Source organism: Schistocerca nitens, chromosome 4, assembly GCF_023898315.1.
Source record: "Schistocerca nitens isolate TAMUIC-IGC-003100 chromosome 4, iqSchNite1.1, whole genome shotgun sequence".
NCBI classification, from domain to species: Eukaryota; Metazoa; Arthropoda; class Insecta; order Orthoptera; family Acrididae; genus Schistocerca; species Schistocerca nitens.
In genome coordinates this window covers 95,178,290-95,195,373 of record NC_064617.1, presented here as the reverse complement: position 1 = coordinate 95,195,373, position 17,084 = coordinate 95,178,290, and the positions used below count along the sequence as shown (strand labels likewise).

At 43.6% G+C, this 17,084-nt stretch overlaps 1 protein-coding gene across 1 annotated transcript in view; it reads right to left on the bottom strand.

Annotated features, from left to right (window-relative positions):
• Positions 1–17,084, bottom strand: part of LOC126252135 (probable chitinase 10) — a 223,260-nt gene that overhangs the window by 180,665 nt on the left and 25,511 nt on the right. The window contains exon 5 of the mRNA XM_049953001.1: positions 4,137–4,423. Within this exon, the coding sequence (XP_049808958.1) occupies positions 4,137–4,423 (287 nt within the window). The remainder of the gene's footprint in view (positions 1–4,136; positions 4,424–17,084) is intronic.

Here is a 17,084-nt window from a genome sequence, read left to right as displayed (position 1 = left end):
TTCCAAAACCTTCACGTACAGTTCGGTTGTCAGCGTGCCATTGAGGAATATCACACCAATTATTCCGTGACTGGACATTGCACACCACACACTCACCCATCTGCATCTACATCTACATCCATACTCCGCAAGCCAACTAACGGTGTGTGGTGGAGGGTATCTCTATCGGTTGTCCCATCTATTCCAGTCTCGTATTGTTCGTGGAAAGAAGGATTGTCCGTATGCCTCTGTGTGGGCTCTAATCTCCCTGATTTTATCCTCATGGTCTCTTCGCAAGATATACGTAGGAGGGAGCAATATACTGCTGGACTCCTCGGTGAAGGTATGTTCTCGAAACTTCAACAAAAGCCCGTACTGAGCTACTGAGCGTCTCTCCTGCAGAGTCTTCCACTGGAGTTTATCTATCGTCTCTGTAACACTTTCACGATTACTAAATGATCCTGTAACAAAGCGCACTGCTCTCTGTTGGATCTTCTCTATCTCTTCTATCAACCCTATCTGGTACGGATCCTACACTGCTGAGAAGTATTCATGCACTGGTCGAACAAGCGTACTGTAACCTACTTCCTTTGTTTTCGGATTGCATTTCCTTAGGATTCTTCCAATGAATCTCAGTCTGGCATCTGCTTTACCGACGATCAACTTAATATGATCATTCCATTTTAAATCACTCCTAATGCCTACTCCCAGATAATTTATGGAATTAACTGCTTCCAGTTGCTGACCCACTATATTGTAGCTAAATGATAAGGGATCTTTCTTTCTATGTATTCGCAGCACATTACACTTGTCTACATTGAGATTCAATTGCCATTCGCTGCACCATGCGTCAATTCGCTGCAGATCCTCCTGCATTTCAGTACAATTTTCCATTGTTACAACCTCTCGATATACCACAGCATCGTCCACAAAAAGCCTCAGTGAACTTCCGAGGTCATCCACAAGGTCGTTTATGTACATTGTGAATAGCAACGGTCCTACGACACTCCCCTGTGGCACACCTGAAATCACTCTTACTTCGGAATGACATGCTGCATTCTGTTATCTAGGAACTCTTCAATCCAATCACATAATTGGTCTGATAGTCCATATACTCTTACTTTGTTCATTAATAGACTGTGGGGAACTGTATCGAACGCCTTGCGGAAGTCAAGAAACACGGCATCTACCTGGGAACCTGTGTCTATGGCCCTTTGAGTCTCGTGGACGAACAGCGCGAGCTGGGTTTCACACGATCGTCTTTTTCGAAACCTATGCTGATTCCTACAGAGTGGATTTCTAGTCTCGAGAAAAGTCATTATACTCGAACATAATACGTGTTCCAAAATACTACAACTGATAGACGTTAGAGATATAGGTCTATAGTTCTGCACATCTGTTCGACGTCCCTTCTTGAAAACGAGGATGACCTGTGCGCTTTCCCAATCCTTTGGAACGCTACGTTCTTCTAGAGCCTACGGTACACCGCTGCAAGAAGGGGGGCAAGTTCCTTCGCTTACTCTATAAAATCGAACTGGTATCCCATCAGGTCCAGCGGCCTTTCCTCTTTTGAGCGATTTTAATTGTTTCTCTATCCCTCTGTCGTCTATTTCGATATCTACCATTTTGTCATCTGTGCGACAATCTAGAGAAGGAACTACAGTGCAGTCTTCCTCTGTGAAACAGCTTTGGAAAACGACATTTAGTATTTCGGCCTTTAGTCTGTCATCCTCTGTTTCAGTACCATTTTGGTTACAAAGTGTCTGGACATTTTGTTTTGAACCACCTACCGCTTTGACATAAGACCAAAATTTCTTAGGATTTTCTGCCAAGTCAGTACATAGAACTTTACTTTCGAATTCATTGAACGCCTCTCGTATAGCCCTCCTCACACTACATTTCGCTTCGCGTAATTTTTGTTTGTCTGCAAGGCTTTGGTTATGTTTATGTTTGCCCATCGAGGGCAAAGAGACTTCTCGATCGCGAAATGCGGAATCTCGGTCCTCCAAATGCGCCAATTTTGGTTATTGAAAAACCCATCAAAACAAGAGTGGGCTTCATCGCTAAACCGAACCGTACAATTCCCATCGCGCCCGGTGGCCAACTGTGCACTTTGAACGTCCTAGCGCAAACGGTTCAGAAGTTATGACGATTTTATTTTATAATGGTCAATAATTGTTACCCTGTAGTTAGGAAGAGCCGCTAATTCAGATGGAAATTCAGTACAGAATCTGATAGGGTTTCCATCGGGTTCTGGAGATTTCTTCAACTTTAACGATTTCAGCTGCTTCTCAGCACCACTGACACTTATACAGGGTGTTTCAAAAATGACCGGTATATTTGAAATGGCAATAAAAACTAAACGAGCAGCGATAGAAATACACCGTTTGTTGCAATATGCTTGGGACAACAGTACATTTTCAGGCGGACAAACTTTCGAAATTACAGTAGTTACAATTTTCAACAACAGATGGCGCTGCAAGTGATGTGAAAGATATAGAAGACAACGCAGTCTGTGGGTGCGCCATTCTGTACGTCGTCTGTCTGCTGTAAGCGTGTGCTGTTCACAACGTGCAAGTGTGCTGTAGACAACATGGTTTATTCCTTAGAACAGAGGATTTTTCTGGTGTTGGAATTCCACCGCCTAGAACACAGTGTTGTTGCAACACGACGAAGTTTTCAACGGAGGTTTAATGTAACCAAAGGACCGACAAGCGATACAATAAAGGATCTGTTTGAAAAATTTCAACGGACTGGGAACGTGACGGATGAACGTGCTGGAAAGGTAGGGCGACCGCGTACGGCAACCACAGAGGGCAACGCGCAGCTAGTGCAGCAGGTGATCCAACAGCGGCCTCGGGTTTCCGTTCGCCGTGTTGCAGCTGCGGTCCAAATGACGCCAACGTCCACGTATCGTCTCATGCGCCAGAGTTTACACCTCTATCCATACAAAATTCAAACGCGGCAACCCCTCAGCGCTGCTACCATTGCTGCACGAGAGACATTCGCTAACGATATAGTGCACAGGATTGATGACGGCGATATGCATGTGGGCAGCATTTGGTTTACTGACGAAGCTTATTTTTACCTGGACGGCTTCGTCAATAAACAGAACTGGCGCATATGGGGAACCGAAACGCCCCATGTTGCAGTCCCATCGTTCCTGCATCCTCAAAAAGTACTGGTCTGGGCCGCCATTTCTTCCAAAGGAATCATTGGCCCATTTTTCCGATCCGAAACGATTACTGCATCACGCTATCTGGACATTCTTCGTGAATTTGTGGCGGTACAAACTGCCTTAGACGACACTGCGAACACCTCGTGGTTTATGCACGATGGTGCCCGACCACATCGCACGGCCGACGTCTTTAATTTCCTGAATGAATATTTCGATGATCGTGTGATTGCTTTGGGCTATCCGAAACATACAGGAGGCGGCGTGGATTGGCCTCCCTATTCGCCAGACATGAACCCCTGTGACTTCTTTCTGTGGGGACACTTGAAAGACCAGGTGTACCGCCAGAATCCAGAAACAATTGAACAGCTGAAGCAGTACATCTCATCTGCATGTGAAGCCATTCCGCCAGACACGTTGTCAAAGGTTTCGGGTAATTTCATTCAGAGACTACGCCATATTATTGCTACGCATGGTGGATATGTGGAAAATATCGTACTATAGAGTTTCCCAGACCGCAGCGCCATCTGTTGTTGACAATTGTAACTACTGTAATTTCGAAAGTTTGTCTGCCTGAAAATGTACTGTTGTCCCAAGCATATTGCAACAAACGGTGTATTTCTATCGCTGCTCGTTTAGTTTTTATTACCGTTTCAAATATACCGGTCATTTTTGAAACACCCTGTACTTATTTCATTACGTAACAATATCAGGTTCGGCTGTCTTCGATCCGTCAGCTACATCTACATCTACATTTAGACTCGGCAAGCCACCCAACGGTGTGTAGCGGAGGGCACTTTACGTGCCACTGTCATTACCTCCCTTTCCGGTTCCAGTCGCGTATGGTTCGCAGGAAGAACGACTGCCGGAAAGCCTCCGTGCGCGCTCGAATCTCTCTGATTTTACATTCGTGATCTCCTCGGGAGGTATAAGTAGGGGGAAGCAATATATTCGATACGCTAAGGTACAAGCGGGTACTCACGACGTTGTAGAAGACGGCGAGGCCGTAGTCGTGCCTGCGCTGCGTGAGCGGTGCGTGGTGGTCGGCGGCCGCGTCCTGCTCGGTCAGCAGGTCGAACGCCATGAGGTTGACGAAGTCGAGGCGGCGCGCCAGCCGCGCCACGTCGTAGCCGTCCTCGACGCGGAAGCGCGACGGCGACACGGACGCGCTCAGCAAGCTGCCGCGCGGCGCGAACGCCTCCGCCAGCTCCTCCACCAGCAGCGAAAAGTGCTCCTTCTCGCGCGCAGACCCGCCCATGTCCGCCGCGCCTGGACGGAAACAGCGTCAGATTGTCAACCGGTGGCAGCACGCTCGTACACACGTGAAAATACACTGAAGCGCCAAAGAAACTGGTATAGGCAAGCGTATTCACGTACAGAGATACGTAAACAGGCAGAATACGGCGCTGCGGTCGACAACACCTATACACGACAACAAGTGTGTGGCGCAGTTGTTAGATCTGTTACTGCTGCTACAATGGCAGGTTATCGAGACTAAAGCGAGATGCTACGTGGCGTTATAGTCGGGGCACGAGCGATGAGATACAGCATCTCCGAGGTGGCGACGAAGTGGGGATTTTCCCGTACGACCATTTCACGTGTGTGCCGTGAATACACTACTGGCCATTAAAATTGCTACACCACGAAGATGACGTGCTACAGACGCCAAATCGAACCGACAGGAAGAAGATGCTGTGATATGCAAATGATTAGCTTTTCAGAGCATTCACATAAGGTTGGCGCCGGTGGCGACACCTACAACGTACTGACATGAGGAAAGTTTCCAACCGATTTCTCATACACAAACAGCAGTTGACCGGCGTTGCCTGGTGAAACGTTGTTGTGATGCTTCGTGTAAGGACGAAAAATGCGTACCATCACGTTTCCGACTTTGATAAAGGTCGGAGTGTAGCCTATCGCGATTGCGGTTTATCGTATCGCGACATTGCTGCTCGCGTTGGTCGAGATCCAATGACTGTTAGCAGAATATGGAATCGGTGGGTTCAGGAGGGTAATACGGAACGCCGTGCTGGATCCCAACGGCCTCGTATCACTAGCAGTCGAGATGACAGGCGTCTTAAGCGCATGGCTGTAACGGATCGTGCAGCCACGTCTCGATCCCTGAGTCAACAGATGGGGACGTTTGCAAGACAACAACCATCTCCACGAACAGTTCGACGACGTTTACAGCAGCATGCACTATCAGCTCGGAGACCATGGCTGCGGTTACCCTTGACACTGCATCACAGATAGGAGCGCCTGCGATGGTGTCCTCGACGACGAACCTGGGTGCACGAATGGCAAAATGTCATTTTTTCGGATGAATTTAGGTTCTGTTTACAGCATCATGATGGTCGCATCCCTGTTTGGCGACATCGCGGTGAACACACATTGAAAGCGTGTATTCGTCATCGCCATACTGGCGTATCACCCGGCGTGATGGTATGGGGTGCCATCGGTCACCTCTTGTTCCCATTGACGGCACTTTGAACAGTGGACGTTACATTTCAGATGTGTTACGAACCATGGCTCTACCCTTCATTCGATCCCTGCGAAACCCTACATTTCAGCAGGATATTGCACGACCGCATGTTGCAGCTTCTGTACGGGCTTTCTGGATACAGAAAACGTTCGACTGCTGCCCTGGCCAGCACATTCTCCAGATCTCTCACCAATTGAAAACGTCTGCTCAATGGTGCAGCCCTGCAGGATAGCCCTGCAGGATTCATGGTGTGAATTCCCTCCAGCCCTACTTCAGATATTAGGCGAGCCCATGCAACATCGTGTTGCGGCACTTCTGCAAGCTCGCGGGGGCCCTACACGATGTTAGTTTCTTTGGCTCTTCAGTGTATTTTCCTCTGTGTAGTTACATTATCGCTACGGGCATGAAAATGTCACGAAAGTGACAGCGCGAAATTAGCAACTGTTACATTATATCGCGAAATTAGTCATTTCTCCGAAAAACGTTACCAACTTGAGGATGGCAGTTTGATAGTAAATAAACTACGAGTTATATAAACTCCATAAATAAATTGAAAGTAAAACAAAATCTATATCTCATTGTTTCTGACACCTATTATACATTTGGTTTAGCGTAATGTGCAATAAAGAGCTTTCATTTGCTCCTTGTAAATTACTAAATGTGCATACACTTTTACTCTGGAGTCAAAGAAAAAGGGCTATAATTAAAAGTTGATAAAATATTCATTTCCATGAACTGTGATTTTATTATAATTTTGCTTCATATTTCCTTGCCCGGAGCGAAGTAAACTCATTGAGTAAGCCGTTGAAGTCAAATTTAGCAACTGTGTCGTATTTTGTCGACTAGGTCACTAAATCTGACGGTATGCTTTCACCCACTTTCGACATTAAGTAGTTTTGTTTATTATTTTTAACTCTGATACTGCGTTCACAAGATGCTGCAGTCACCGGCATTGTCGCACATACCCTCAAGTCTATTTTGATATACGGAGAACTACGTCTTAACATGTGCTATGAAAAACTTCCTCAATATCCAAAAGGAAATCTGTGTTCTTGATCAGATCTTTCACCTCAAACTTGACATCAGCTATTTCGTTAACTAGCCCTCCTGTATCCATATGTTTGTTATACATTTTGCAAAAAAATCAAGTGCACATTTCTGAAACCAAGTTACAGAGCTTTTTCAGGCGTTTCTTGACAGAATATTAATGTCATATCAAGCGGTATGATGTATGTGAGATCTTATTATTTCTGTCAGTTACTTGAAAGTGTTCTAGTTCCAATAGTTCGTCAGCATAAACCACGTCTGCCTCACAGTCAGCCATCCTCTTCGCCTTTCTCAATCTTTTAATACCAAAACTGCTTTGGATGGATACAGAATCACAAATACCAGTGGCTTTGGCTATGTACTCCTTCACGTAGCTCTTTAACCTTTTTCATCAAATCAAACAGCAGATCGATGCTACATCAAAATACCTCATACCTCTCACCAGATGCTTGAGCAATGTATTTGATGACCAGTTCGAGAGCAGACGTTTGTTTACACGAGAGTTCAATATGTCTACAGACACGGCGCCCAACAACTCCCGTGGTATTGTTAGTTAGCAACAGAAGGTTTGTTCTTGGTTCAAATGGCTCTGAGCACTATGGGACTTAACATCTGAGGTCATCAGTCACCTAGAACGTAGAGCTACTTAAACCTAACTAGCCTAAGGACACCACACATCCGTGCCCGAGACAGGATTCGAACCTGCGAACGTAGCGGTCGCGCGGTTTCAGACTGAAGCGCCTAGAACCGCACGGCCACACCAGCAGGCCGCTTGTTCTTGAATTATTTTTTATTTACATAGGAGAGCAGACCACTCTGGAAACAGCGAAAGTACCGGCTCACGCGACAAGCAAATTCCATATCTCCACCGTCGCATCTCGTTTCGGTCCTCAGTTGGCAGAAACGCAAAAATCGAAATTCTTCGCTCAAATAGCCTATTTCCTCCAGCACTCAGTCGCCGACATCTGAAATCCTGTAACACGAGTGGGCAACTGGCTGCCCGCGGGCATTATCTGATCGGCGATTGGTTTCAATCCAGTCCGAAATTCCTGCGAGAGCGAGATGGTCGCGTTGTACTCCGCCCAAGATGCATTTCCGGATATTTCCGCCATCGTTCGGTTCGCCTCGGATTTGCAGCTCATGGCGCAGACCAGTGTTAAATCCTGCTTACTCAGGCCGTTTACGTGGCATGGACTGGGTTCTCTGGTCCAACTGATCATTGATTGGAAATCGTTACGTTCGGCTATTAGGAGACCATTGGCAGCCATTCATGTTCCCAAAAAACAATGGAATTTTTATAGATGACAGTTCGCCATGTCACCGGGCCACAATTGTCCGCGATTGGTTTGAAGAACATTCTGGACAATCCGAGTGAATGATTCGCCCATCCAGATCATCCGACATGAATCCCATCGAACATTTATTGGACATGATCGAGAGGTCAGTTCGTGCACAAAATCCTGCACCGGCAACATATTCTCAATGGGCGGCTGTAGAGGCAGCATAGCTGAATATTTTTGCAGAGCCTTCAAACGGCTTAACGAGCTGGGCAGAAGGAGGTCCGACACCATTTTCGGGGGTATGCCATGACTTTTGTCACCTAAGTTTTGTTAATATCCACAAACACTAGAATGACCAATCTGCAGCCAAAATGGCAACCTTACTCCTGTTGTCGACTGCAGCTGCCTATTTCAATAGCGTACCTCACGTAGTAATCTGTCAGGATCCATATGGTAGCCGTGTCCCAGCCAGCGGAGTCGTCTCTGCTTCAAGATAGCTCAAATACTGTTGCAGTTAGTTTTAGATAGCACTGTTTCGTTGGTCACTCGGTCCTTACACGTTACTCCGAGGATGGATCTCAGTCACCGCATGTGGAAAGCATTAAGGCGACGTTCTTGTTTGGCATAGGTAGTCCATGTTTCCGATGCATACAAAAGGATGTTTTTATGGGCATTTATTTTTCCATGATAACATTTGAAGACGCCTGGCATCACATTTTCAGATGTTTACGTATATTTATGTGTGGTGAACATTGTTTCTTTACTGACACCAATGTAGAATTTTGCAACGGAAGTTTAGACAGCTGTTGTAGAAAGTAAGTAAAGAAACTATGTTGGTGGCGCGTAAATAAATGTAAACATCCGAAGACGATGTGAACATAAAATGTATGCACTCTCAAAGACGCACATTCATGGCATAATCTGTTGGCGCGGCGTGTCAGGAAAGGAGTACCATTCATATCGGTGCGTTGCGCCATAAACATTAACGTCGCGGACGCCATATTTTGACTCTTGTATGTGATAGGTGTGCTGCTGTCGTGTCACGTGACGAGGCGGCGCGCATGCGTAAGTACGTACAGGCCTGCCTGTCCTATAATGTTGTGGTCTTCAGTCCTGAGACTGGTTTGATGCAGCTCTCCACGCTGCTCTATCCTGTGCAAGCTTCTTCATCTCCCAGTACCTACTGCAACCTACATCCTTCTGAATCTGCTTAGTGTATTCATCTCTTGGTCTCCCTCTACGATTTTAACCCTCCACGCTGCCCTCCAATACTAAATTGATGATCCATTGATGCCTCAGAACGTGTCCTACCAACCGATCCTTTCTTCTAGTCAAGTTGTGACACAAACTACTCCCCAGTTCTATTCAATACCTCCTCATTACTTATGTGATCTACCCATGTAATCTTCAGCATTCTGCTACCTTCAGAAATTGAAAGAGAGTATTCGAGTCAACATTGTCAAAAGCTTTCTCTAAGTCTACAAATGCTAGAAACGTAGGTTTGCATTTCCGTAATCTATCTTCTAAGATAAGTCAAGAGTAAGTATTGCCTCACGTGTTCCAATATTTCTACGGAATCCAAACTGATCTTTCCTAAGGTCGGCTTTACCAGTTTTTCCATTCATGTGGAAAGAATTCGTGTTAGTATTTTGCACCCGTGACGTATTAAACCGATAGTTCGGTAATTTTCACATCTGTGAACACCTGCTTTCTTTGAGACTGGAATTATTATATTCTTCTTGAAGTCTGAGGGTATTTCACCTGTCAAGCAAGATGTATGAATCTTGCTCTCCAGATGGTAGAGTTTTGTCAGGACTGGCTCTCCCAAGACTGTCAGTACTTCTAATGGATTGTTGTCTACTCCAGAGGCCTTGTTTCGACTTAGGTCTTTCAGTGCTCAGTCAAACTCTTCACGCAGTATCATATCTTCCATTTCATCTTCATCTACATCCTCTTCCATTTCCATAATATTGCCTTCAAGTACATCGCCCTTGTATAGACCCTCTATATACTCCTTCCACCTTTCTGCTTTCCCTTCTTTGCTTAGAACTGGGTTTCCATCTGAGCTCTTGATATTTATACAAGTGGTTCTCTTTTCTCCAAAGGTCTCTTTAATTTTCCTGTAGGCAGTATCTATCTTACCCCTACCTGAACCTAATAGAGCTGTATAGGCACCAGAAGTGTGAACAACATGTTCTGTTGCTACTAAAACTATATTGGCGATAAACATCTGTTCGGCAACAGTCGTTTCTGTAACATGCTACTTGGACGAAACGACACTGTGGCAAAAGCTTGGGCCAAGTAAAAGGCTTTTTCTCATAGACAAAAGATAGGAACATGAGGGGTAAGAGAACTTTCGTACATCTCTCGGTTCAAACTTAAACCGCCTTTCTCTTTTTTGTTTTGTTTTGTTTCTTGTTTTTCCGGTCAGTTTCTGCACTTGCACTATTGGTGGGGGCCAATCCCACCATCCCGTCGATACAATTCTGCGCCCATTAACTTCTGGGATCAACCACACCTGCCAGATACCTAGGGGTTTCCATGTTAAGTGCTTTAAGCCATACGGCGGTATAAATTTCATTGTGGAAAAGACAAATGTTAGACCAATTACTTGTAAGAATTGCAGGGAGTGTCATTTATCCACAAAGAAAAGTCTTACAAAACCCTCATCTATACTCCTATAAAACCTAAGAAATTTAGCTAATTCGTGTATGACTTCGTTGATTATGTGTATTTAAACTTATGACTAGACCGCGGATTTTAGGTAAAAACCTATTTTGTTCCTGAGTTCCTATTTGCATAAAAATTTGCACTTATGCGTTTCATGACTATTTACACTTAATAGCGTTAATTCTATAGGACCTAAAAAAGCCTATTTCGACGTTAGTGCCTATTTTTGCCTATTTCGGCTTTAATATCCTAAAAAGTGCCTATTTCATCATATAAGACAGTGGCTCCAAGTTTTTCCACACTATACGACAGATGGAAAAAAATATTTTCTGCCCAGCGTGCAGCAAGGTGGCTAGTTGATATGCGTTCATGTTTCGTACTTGCCTAACACTTCTGTCTTATTTTATTTTTTTATATCGCTATCCCTGTTAATACCAAATACTCTTTATAGGTGTTTTATTATTCATATGTAAAAAATAGATCACGGATCTTTAGGCCGGCCGGTGTGGCCGTGCGGTTCTAGGCGCATCAGTCTGGAACCGCAGGACCGCTACGGTCGCAGGTCCGAATCCTGCCTCGGGCATGGATGTGTGTGATGTCCTTGGGTTAGTTAGGTTTAAGTAGTTCTATGTTCTAGGGGACTGATGACCTCAGAAGTTAAGCCCCATAGTGCCCAGAGCCATTTGAACCATTTGAACCCATCCAAGTACGCGCCGAGCGCGACAGTGCTCAACTTCGGTGAGCGAATGGGAACCGGTCAAAGATTTGAGTTACACATTAGAATCGAACGTGGGAGTACTAAATGTTATATTTGAAAATATTTCGTTCGTAGGATTCTGGCCCGCTGTATATTTTCACAAAGAAACGGTTTCATAGGCCTTAAGCTGAGCACGGATTAAAAAATCACAATGTTAATCGTAGACGCCCTCTATAGCTAAATTACTGCCCTTCGCGCATTTTCTCGCTGCTGTCTACAGGCAGTCCTGTCAAACTACTCTGTTTCGTGAAAGGTATTTATTATACGTGAATTTTCCGGTTCGAAAAATAATTTGCCAGTAGTGAGATGTTTTCATCTGAAGCACCGGCAGATTCCATTCGCTTGTTCAGAAGGAGCGGCCATCTGTCAGGTGCCATATGTCCAGCAACGAGTACGGTACTTCCCCTACCGCTCCGATGCGCCGCAGTAAAAAAAAAAAAAAAAAAAAAAAAAAAAAAAAAAAAAAAAAAGTCATCGTTCACTTTTTCCCAGCAAAAACAAATCAGTATTCAGTACACTGTGTAGCGACCGACGTGTTAAGTGTTACTGACGTTCTAAGTGCAAAATAAATTCTAGTTTCTGTGTGAGACTACTACGCCATGCCGAAAACCGCTACTTCAAAGTCTACTCATATAAGGCAGTGGCTGCAAGATTTTCCGCATTATACAACAGATGGGAAAAATTTTTTCTGCCAAGCATGCAACAAGGAGGTTAGTTGATGTTTTTCTTAGACTTCTTATTTTCCTGTCACTTAGGATTCTTTTTTATCGCTGTTGTTGTTGTTGTTGTGGTCTTCAGTCCTGAGACTGGTTTGATGCAGCTCTCCATGCTACTCTATCCTGTGCAATCTTCTTCATCTCCCAGTACCTACTGCAGCCTACATCCTTCTGAATCTGCTTAGTGTATTCATCTCTTGGTCTCCCTCTACGATTTTTACCCTCCACGCTGCCCTCCAATGCTAAATTTGTGATCCCTTGATGCCTCAAAACATGTCCTACCAACCGATCCCTTCTTCTAGTCAAGTTGTGCCACAAACTTCTCTTCTCCCCAATCCTATTCAATACCTCCTCATTAGTTACGTGATCTACCCACCTTATCTTCAGCATACTTCTGTATCACCACATTTCGAAAGCTTCTATTCTCTTCTTGTCCAAACTAGTTATCGTCCATGTTTCACTTCCATACATGGCTACACTCCATACAAATACATTCAGAAACGACTTCCTGACACTTAAATTTATACTCGATGTTAACAAATTTCTTTTCTTCATAAACGATTTCCTTGCCATTGCCAGTCTACATTTTATATCCTCTCTACTTCGACCATCATCAGTTATTTTACTCCCTAAATAGCAAAACTCCTTTACTACTTTAAGTGTCTCATTTCCTAATCTAATTCCCTCAGCATCACCCGATTTAATTTGACTACATTCCATTATCCTCGTTTTGCTTTTGTTGATGTTCATCTTATATCCTCCTTTCAAGACACTGTCCATTCCGTTTAACTGCTCTTCCACGTCCGTTGCTGTCTCTGACAGAATTACAATGTCATCGGCAAACCTCAAAGTTTTTACTTCTTCTCCATGAATTTTAATACCTACTCCGAATTTTTCTTTTGTTTCCTTTACTGCTTGCTCAATATACAGATTGAATAACATCGGGGAGAGGCTACAACCCTGTCTCACTCCTTTCCCAACCACTGCTTCCCTTTAATGCCCCTCGACTCTTATAACTGCCATCTGGTTTCTGTACAAATTGTAAATAGCCTTTCGCTCCCTGTATTTTACCCTTGCCACCTTCAGAATTTGAAAGAGAGTATTCTAGTTAACATTGTCAAAAGCTTTCTCTAAGTCTACAAATGCTAGAAACGTAGGTTTGCCATTTCTTAATCTTTCTTCTAAGATAAGTTGTAAGGTTAGTATTGCCTCACGTGTTCCAACATTTCTACGGAATCTAAACTGATCTTCCCCGAGGTCCGCTTCTACCAGTTTTTCCATTCGTCTGTAAAGAATTCGCTTTAGTATTTTGCAGCTGTGACTTATTAAACTGATAGTTCGGTAATTTTCACATCTGTCAACACCTGCTTTCTTTGGGATTGGAATTATTATATTCTTCTTGAAGTCTGAGGGTATTTCGCCTGTCTCATACATCTTGCTCACCAGATGGTAGAGTTTTGTCATGACTGGCTCTCCCAAGGCCATCAGTAGTTCTAATGGAATGTTGTCTACTCCCGGGGCCTTGTTTTGACTCAGGTCTTTCAGTGCTCTGTCAAACTCTTCACGCAGTATCTTATCTCCCATTTCGTCTTCATCTACATCCTCTTCCATTTCCATAATATTGTCCTCAAGTACATCGCCCTTGTATAAACCCTCTATATACTCCTTCCACCTTTCTGCCTTCCCTTCTTTGCTTAGAACTGGGTTGCCATCTGAGCTCTTGATATTCATACAAGTGGTTCTCTTCTCTCCAAAGGTCTCTTTAATTTTCCTGTAGGCAGTATATATCTTACCCCTAGTGAGACCTCTATATCCTTACATTTGTCCTCTAGCCATCCCTGCTTAGCCATGTTGCACTTCCTGTCGATCTCATTTTTGAGACGTTTGTATTCCTTTTTGCCTGCTTCATTCACTGCATTTTTATATTTTGTCCTTTCATCAATTAATTTCAATATTTCTTCTGTTACCCAAGGATTTCTATTAGCCCTCGCCTTTTTACCTATTTGATCGTCTGCTGCCTTCACTACTTCATCCCTCAGAGCTACCCATTCTTCTTCTACTGTATTTCTTTCCCCCATTCCTGTCAATTGTTCCCTTATGCTCTCCCTGAAACTCTTTACAACCTCTGGTTCTTTCAGTTTATCCAGGTCCCATCTCCTTAAATTCCCACCTTTTTGCAGTTTCTTCAGTTTCAATCTGCAGTTCATAACCAATAGATTGTGGTCAGAATCCACATCTGCCCCTGAAAATGTCTTACAATTTAAAACCTGGTTCCTAAATCTCTGTCTTACCATTATATAATCTATCTGATACCTTTTAGTATCTCCAGGATTCTTCCAGGTATACAACCTTCTTTTATGATTCTTGAACCAAGTGTTAGCTATGATTAAGTTATGCTCTGTGCAAAATTCTACAAGGCGGCTTCCTCTTTCATTTCTTCCCCACAATCCATATTCACCTACTACGTTTCCTTCTCTCCCTTTTCCTACTGACGAATTCCAGTCACCCATGACTATTAAATTTTCGTCTCCCTTCACTACCTGAATAATTTCTTTTATCTCGTCATACATTTCTTCAATTTCTTCATCATCTGAAGAGCTAGTTGGCATATAAACTTGTACTACTGTAGTAGGCATGGGCTTTGTGTCTCTCCACCCACATCCCACACTCCCCTTCGGTAATGCTGAGGTTAATTTTTTTAAATTTATTTTTATTTTATAGGGTCCTGACACGAGGGCCCTTATACCCAGCTACATAAAATGAGGGTAATGGGGCAAAACATTTGCCATAAGAGGCGATAAAAAACCGATAATACGACAAAATACAATTGAGTGTGAACATGGATTCAAGTTTTGCATTACAACGACTAGTCATTAATAACTAACCGTTATATGCATAAGTGCGAGAGAACAATGGTTACAACATTGCATGGCGGATTGCAGCCTCAGTTTGGATTACCTACGCAGTAACCACACTTTATGTTTGTGCCGGCCATTCAGATCATAATTACGTGGATAACTGACGAACTATTGTGTTGGTGGTGGAAGGGAGTTTGGCATAAAAGCTTTCAGATAAGGAGCGGATCTTCTCTGGAACATTCTTTATTTGTAAGTCATTGTGAATCGTGGTATTCCTTACGAACCGTGGGGCATTTAATTGATGCGCAATACTATGTTTTGAACAATCTGTAGTTTGTGGAGGTGCGTAGATGTGGCACGTAGATGGAGCAGGCGTACAACATGACGGAGCGTATTACCGATTTATAAAGTAGTAGTCTGTTTTTCCAGTTTGGAGAAAACCTTCTGTTTATTAAGGGATACAAGACAGCTAACACACTGCGTGCTTTGTCTGTTATATGTTTCTTAAAGGTAAGACGTTTATGGAGGTGAACTCCAACATATTTGGCGGAATCAGTCGATGGGATACCTTCATTTTATAGCAGGAGCGAGATTTCTGGGATAAAACGTGGCTTGACTTTTGCTCACTTTTATATTGACCCACCATGCTGTAAGTCATACTTCAAGTAGTAGCGCCCACTGGAGTCTTTCATGACTGTTCGGTACCTCATTGTCAGTGTAATAATATATCTACATCTACATGGATAATCTGCAAAGCACACTTAAGTGCATGGCAGAGGGTTCATCGAACCACCTTCACAATAATTCTCTATTATTCCAATCTCGAACACCATTCGGAAAAAACAAACATCTATATATTTAGTGCGAGCTCCGATTTCTCTCATTTTATTATGATGATCGTTTCTCCCTATGTAGGTTTCGCATTCGATGAGACAGCTGGTGATTGCAATTTGGTGAGAAGATTCCGTCGCAACGAAAGACGCCTTTTTTTAATGATGTCAACCCCAAATCCTGTGTCATATCAGTGACACTCTCGCCTCTATTTCGCGATAATACAAAACGTGCTGCTCTTCTTTGAACTTTTTCGATGTACTCCGTCAGTCTTATCTGGTAAGGGTCCCACACCTCGCAGCAGTACTCCAAGAGGACGGAGAAGCGTAGTGTAGGCGCAGCCTCTTCGGTAGATCTGTTACATTTTCTAAGTGTCCTGCCAATAAAACACAGTCTTTGGTTTGCCTTCCCCACAACATTTTCTGTGTGTTCTTTCCAATTTAAGTTGTTCGTAATTGTAATTCCTAGGTATTTAGTTGAATTTACGGCCTTTGGATTTGATTGATTTATCATGTAACCGAAGTTTGACGGATTTATTTTAGCACTCATGTAGAGGACCTCACACTTTTCATTATTTAGGATCAACTGCCAATTTTTGCACCATACAGATATCTTCTCTAAATCGCTTTGCAATTTGTTTTTGTCTTCTGATGGCTTCATTAGGCAATAAACAACAGCATCATCCGCAAGCAACAACATCGCCGAATTATCAGCGAAGGAAGCTATGTTGAGCGGTCGGAAGTCTGTTACGTTTGATAAATATATATTAAACAGTGTTGGCCCCAAAAGGGAAGCTTGAGGTGTGCCGACGCTTATAGTGTAGACGTCAGAAGCAGCGTCACCAACGAATACACTATAAGTACGGTCTGTAAAATACGAACTAATTTATCTGACAATGTGCCATGGGAGCTATAATTTTATTAACTTATACACTAAACCGTTATGCCATACCCTATTAAAGGCTTGAACAATTTCTAGGAAGAAAATGAGGAAAAAGGTCAGCCAGAAAATGTTGCACGAGCCAGTCTGGTGCTGGGATGAGGTGGCTGGCAAAAGGCCGTAGCTTGTGCCGAACTGGCTCTGCAGTCGGGCAGTTCATAGTTCCCCTCATTGCCACGAGTTGGCATCCAAACGCCAATCAAAAATTGGGCAAGTAATATTTATATGTCCTAACAACTTTCCTGGCGTGCGCTGCCAAAATCGTTTTAAGTTATATGAAACAAACTGATGATATTCAGTTTCCTAATGTTGTCCTCCCAATTTATATCATAATTCTAGGGATTGGTCCA